At 50.8% G+C, this 5,762-nt stretch overlaps 1 protein-coding gene across 1 annotated transcript; it reads right to left on the bottom strand.

Moving 5' to 3' along the window:
* Positions 1-832: 832 nt before the first annotated feature.
* LOC148118351 (uncharacterized) lies at positions 833-2,343 on the bottom strand. Its single transcript, XM_087900959.1, has 2 exons — positions 1,541-2,343; positions 833-1,195 (listed from the first exon to the last, which is right to left on the bottom strand). Exons 1-2 carry the CDS (start codon positions 2,341-2,343, stop codon positions 835-837), a joined length of 1,164 nt encoding a protein of 387 aa, XP_087757085.1. The 3' UTR covers positions 833-834.
* Positions 2,344-5,762: the final 3,419 nt, after the last annotated feature.

Below are 5,762 nucleotides of genomic sequence, written 5' to 3' on the forward strand. Positions count from 1 at the left end.
GTGGTAAAGTTAGTCAGGCTAGGGGTAGCTGGGGCTTTGGGTAAAGCTGGGGGCCTCTGATCTGCCAGGACCTGGTTGGGTCCTATTGACCGGGAGACTATGGCCTCAGCTTTAAGCTGTATTTTGAAAGTCAACCCCATATCTGTGGATGTCAAGTACCATCTAAGCCCCCATGTATATCCTTGTTGCCATCCAGTGGCCTTTTTACCTTGTTCTGTGAAGGTGATATTGAGGGGTAAACATTTCCCATTGTTGCCTGAGGAACAATTAAAGTTCCCCCAACCTGTCATTTTATCATCACCACATCGTCCTATATGTTGGTTGGGCCACCATTCAGGTGGCGGCCGGTTCCAGCCTCGGGCAACTTTGATTTTATCCCAGCTGGAACGGGGCTTCCAATAGGCATCCCCAGTAGTTTCACATCCCTAAGCCGCACAGAACATTTCATTATATCCTCCACATTTGTAAGCTGTGGCTCAATCTTGGCCGTCTCGGGGCAAACATAAAAGTTGGCCCCTGCTAATTTACATCTCCGCATGGGGCTGGAGCAGACCTCAACCCCTTCTCCCCCTGAGCTCGGATCCATCTGATCCTTTAGTTGGGAGTGATCATAGCTGGCTATATCCCAGGAGTCTAGTCCCGCAGCTAGTTGACAGAAATCGGGGGTGAGGGGAGGCCACCAAGTATTGAGGGCATGCTGGCCAGTCGTTTTCCAGACTACCTCCCCAGTCTGGGAGACAATCTGCCAAGTTAAGGAATAAATTGCATGGGGGCTTCCATTAGGAGCCCCCATGGATTCCAAGATCAACATGGGGAAGCCTAATGCCCATAACATTATTCTCGAACCAGTCTTATCTTTAAGGGGTTTTGGGAGTGTTGGACCTTCCATCCTTTCTTTTGGCTGGCCATCTGTTGTTCTGGACTGGCGGCTTTCACGTGTGAGGCATGGATCCAGGCAGCAATTCCGTCCACCTTGAGTGCCGTTGGGGTGGTCAGGAGAACAGTGAACGGTCCTTTCCAGCGCGGTTCCAGGTTCTTAGTTTGATGTCTGCGGACCCAAACAGTGTCCCCAATCTGGTACTGATGAGGTGCCACCGGCTGGTTAAGGTTGTCTCGGTAGGCTGCTGCTAGGGGTTTCCAGACCTCTTGTTGTACCAGCTGCAGGGCCTGCAAGTGGGCTTGTAGAGAAGGGGAGATAGCATAGTCTGCAATGTCCTTATCAAAGAAATGTATGGCTGGAGGCAGTGCCCCATATAATATTTCAAAAGGAGTAAGGCCATGTGGCCCAGGAGTGTTCCTGGCCCGATATAGGGCCAGGGGCAGAAGTAACAACCAATCCTTTGAGCCAGTTGCGAGCGTTAATTTGGATAAAGTCTCCTTAATAGTTCTATTCATATGTTCTACTTGTCCTGAACTCTGGGGTCTATAAGCACAATGTAATTTCCAATCAATCCCCAATAACTTGACCACCAACTGACTTACCTGGGAGACAAAGGCTGGCCCGTTATCCGATCCCAATACCTTTGGCATTCCGTATCGGGGAAAAATTTCTTCCAATAGCTTCTTGGCAACCATCTTGGCCGTTTCATGTTTGGTGGGATAGGCCTCTACCCATCCTGAAAAGGTGTCTATAAAAACCAGCAGGTACCTGTACCCATACAGGCCAGGTTTAACTTCAGTAAAGTCTATTTCCCAATGGACACAGGGCCGATGTCCTCTGAGGCGCACCCCTTTGAGGGCTTTTGAGTGGCCTGCATTAATTTGGGCACAGGCCCTGCAATTGTCTGTTGCCCGTTGGAGTGCCCCGTCCCTGTTCAGGAGGTACTGTCCAATTTCCATTCTGTCTAGGAGGGTTTTCATTTTCTTCGTACCCAAATGGGTCAATTTATGTAAGTAGCCTATAAGTTCTTGGGTTATTTTTATGGGGACTGCTATCTTTCCCTGGTAAACCCAGCGTTTATTTGCTGGATTATATTCTGCCCCCAATTTTTGGAGCAGGTGTATATCTTCTTTATCATAGGCCCAGTCTGCGGATTGGATGGGCTTTGATGCTAGGGGGAGAATTTGTGGTCCCAAAGCAGCCTCTCGGGCCGCCCCGTCCACCCGCCGATTTCCTCTTGCCTCGGCGTAATCTCCTTTTTGGTGTACGGGGCAATGCATAATGCTCAGTCTCTTGGGGAGGAATAAGGCCTCTAATAGAGCAAGGATCTCTACTTTATTTTTAATTTCCTTGCCTTCTGATGTCAGGAGCCCTCGTCTCCGGTAGATTTCTCCATGTATATGCGCGGTAGCGAATGCATACTGACTGTCAGTATAAACATTCAGCTTCTTACCTTCTGCCATTTTAAGGGCTTGGGTTAGAGCGATGAGTTCAGCTCATTGGGCCGAGGTGCCGCTGGGCAGGGCACTGGCCCAGATTACCTGGGTTTCCATGGTAACTGCGGCTCCCACCCTGCATTCTCCATTTAGTAGATAGCTGCTCCCATCGGTATACCAGGTGTGGTCTGCATCTGGGAGGGGCTGATCAGTCAAGTCCATTCGGGTTCCATGCATTTCCGCAAGGATCTGAAGGCAGTCATGCTGATCGGGTCCCTCCGGCGAGGGCGACTATAGGTCCGAACTGAACTCGGTCCGTCTCCAACAGCAAGGATTGGTAGTGTGTCATGTGGGCATTGGAGAGCCATCAGTTAGGGGGCTGCCTAACCAAGGCCTCGACGGCATGGGGCGCCAGAATAGTCAAAGGCTGTCCCAAAGTCAATTTAGCGGCATCCTTAATGAGGACGGCAATGGCTGCCACCATCTGCAGGCAAGGGGGCCAGCCTGAGGCCACTGGGTCTAATTTCTTTGATAAATAGGCGACATGGCGTTTCCATGGCCCAAGTCTCTTGGTCAAAACCCCCTTGGCATAACCTTGTTTTTCATCGACAAACAGTTCGAATGGCTTAGTAATGTCAGGCAGGCTCAGTGCCAGAGAGGACAGGAGGGCTCGTTTGATGTCCTCAAAAGCCTTTTGTTGTTTATCTGTCCATTCAAATGGTATCCCCTGCTTTGTGAGGTGGTAGAGGGGAGCTGCCATTTCTGCGAAGCCTGGTATCCATAAGCGGCAGAACCCGGCAGTCCCCAGGAATTCCCGCAGCTGGCGATGGTCTCGGGGTGCGGGTATATGAGATACAGTCTCTTTGCGTGCGGCTGTAAGCCAACACTGCCCTTCTTTTAATTTATATCCCAAATAGTTCACCTCAGTCTGGCATATCTGGGCCTTTTTGGCAGATGCCAGATAGCCCAGCCGTCCCAGAGTTTGCAATAGGGCCCCCATACCTTGCCGGCAGTCATGTTCTGTGGAGGCTGCCAGTAGAAGGTCATCCACGTACTGGAGCAGGATCAATGGCGGGTGTTGAACTCTGAAGTCTGCAAGGTCCTGGTGCAAGTCCTCATCAAAGAAGGTGGGACTATTCTTGAAGCCTTGTGGGAGTCTGGTCCAAGTTAGTTGGCCTGAAATCCCCAATTCAGGGTCCTTCCATTTGAAGGCAAAAAGGGGTTGGCTTTTGGGGCTTAATCTGAGACAGAATAAGGCATACTTTAAGTCTAGCACCGTATACTAGGTGTGAGATGGTGGCAGGGCACTTAGTAAATTATATGGATTGGGGATGGTTGGGTGTATGTCCTCAACCCTTTTATTAACTTCCCTGAGGTCCTGTACCGGTTGATAATCCTTTGTCCCTGGTTTCTTTACTGGGAGGAGGGGGGTATTCCAAGGTGACCGACAGGGAGTCAGAATACCTTGTTCTAATAGCCTCTTTATATGAGGTCTTATCCCCTGGGAGGCCTCATTTGACATGTGGTATTGTTTGACTGAGACTGGGGTGGCTGTGGCCTTCAGGTCTACGATCAAAGGGGGCTGCTGTAGGGCTAGCCCCAAACTTCCCGTCTTGGCCCATGCCAGTGGATACTCTGTAAGCCATATGTCCAAGTCCCTGGATCCTTGTGTCTTAGAGTCCTGTTCATATAGTCGGTATTCGTCCTCCAATTGTAAGGTCAAGACTTGGAGGGGGTTCCCATTTGGGCCCGATACTCGAGCCCCTGCTCCCTCAAAGTGAATTTGGGCTTTCAGTTTGGTGAGTAAGTCTCGCCCCAGTAATGGATAGGGGCAATCTGGGACATGTAGGAAGGAATGAGTTACTTTACCGGTTGCTAGTTGTACCTTCCATTCGGTGGTCCAACGATATCTTCTTCCGCCTGTGGTCCCTTGTACCCAAGCAGTTCATTCACGGAGCGGGCCTGGTGACCAGGTAAGAACTGAATGCTGAGCCCCGGTATCTACTAGGAAGGTAACTGGTTGCTCCCCGACATCGAGTGTTATCCTGGGCTCAAGGGGGGGCTCCTGGCCCTGACCTCCCTAGTCTTCATCTAGGGCTAGGAGTGAGGCTTGTGGTTTGGGGCCTCTGGGTTTGCGGGTCTTCTTAGGGCAGTCCTTCGTCCATTGCCCTCTTTCCTTGCAGTAGGCACATTGGTCGCGTTCCACGTAAGGGCCTCTCTGTTCTCCCATCCTGTCTCCCTTTTGGCTGTCCTGACTCTGAACTGCGGTGGCCAAGATGCGGCTCAGTTCCCTATTTCTCTTTCTGTCTCTAGTATTCTCCTTTTCCTCTGCTTCTTTTCTCAATCTATCCTCCCTTTCTTCCTTCTCTCTACGGATACGGTCCTCCCTTTCCTCTTGAGTCTCCCTCTTATTGAAGATTTTCTCTGCTTCCTTAAGTAAATCTTGCAGTGTATATCCCTGCAAATTCTCCAACCTCTGTAACTTGTTTCTAATGTCAGATGCGGACTGCCAGATAAAAGACATCACCACACCGGTAGCCTGCCCTGGGTCCTTGGGATCGTAAGGCGTATACATACGATATGCTTCCTTAAGTCTCTCTAAATATGCTGCTGGAGACTCATCTGCCCCCTGAATTATCTGTTTTACCTGTGCCAAATTAGTGGGGCGGCGACCAGCCCCTCGGAGACCCACTATGAGCAACTGGCGGTAAAGGCGTAGGTGCATCCTACCTGCATGCATGCGTAGCAAAGTCCCAGTCAGGCCTGGTGAGGGGGAAGGCAGCATCAATCTCATTGGGCAACTGGGTTGGCCTTCCATCGTCTCCTGGGACCTGCTTCCGTGCCTCTACAAAGACCCTTTGTTTTTCCTCAGAAGTGAGGAAAGCCTGTAAAAGCTGCTGGTAATTGTCCCATGTTTGATGGTATATAATCAGAATAGATTCTATTAAGTTAGTTAATGCCACGGGGTCTTTGGAAAAAGGGGGATTGTATTGTTTCCAATTGTATAGATCAGAGGCGGAAAAGGGCCAGTATTGAAGTTGTCCGTTATTTCCCTGTCGCAAGGGAAATGCTTGGGAGGTTGAGTCTGGGGGAGACGGTTCATGCTTTCCCCGGAGCCTGCTCACGACGGGGGAGGCAACAGGCGGGGAGTCCTGTGACGCTGGCGCCGCAGAGTCAGCTTCATGATCTCTGGGCTCCTCCTGGGGATTATAGGGAGGAGGATCTTCAGATAGGAGGTCAACAAGAGGGGAATTTGGGTCAGGGGGAAGGACAGACGGCTTATGAGTCTCCTTCGGCTTAGGGGTCTCCTTTTTCGTCAGTGCAGGATAAAGAGAGGAGACCGTAGGAGTAAGGGGCTTGGGTAGGGAAGGCAAAGGAGGGGAAGGCAAAGGAGGATTCGGGGTCGAAAGAACGAGGCTTAGGGAGGGTTGGGGTTTGTCTGGAGA

This window comes from Myodes glareolus, chromosome 23 (genome assembly GCF_982192425.1).
Source record: "Myodes glareolus chromosome 23, mMyoGla1.1, whole genome shotgun sequence".
Classification (NCBI taxonomy): Eukaryota; Metazoa; Chordata; class Mammalia; order Rodentia; family Cricetidae; genus Myodes; species Myodes glareolus.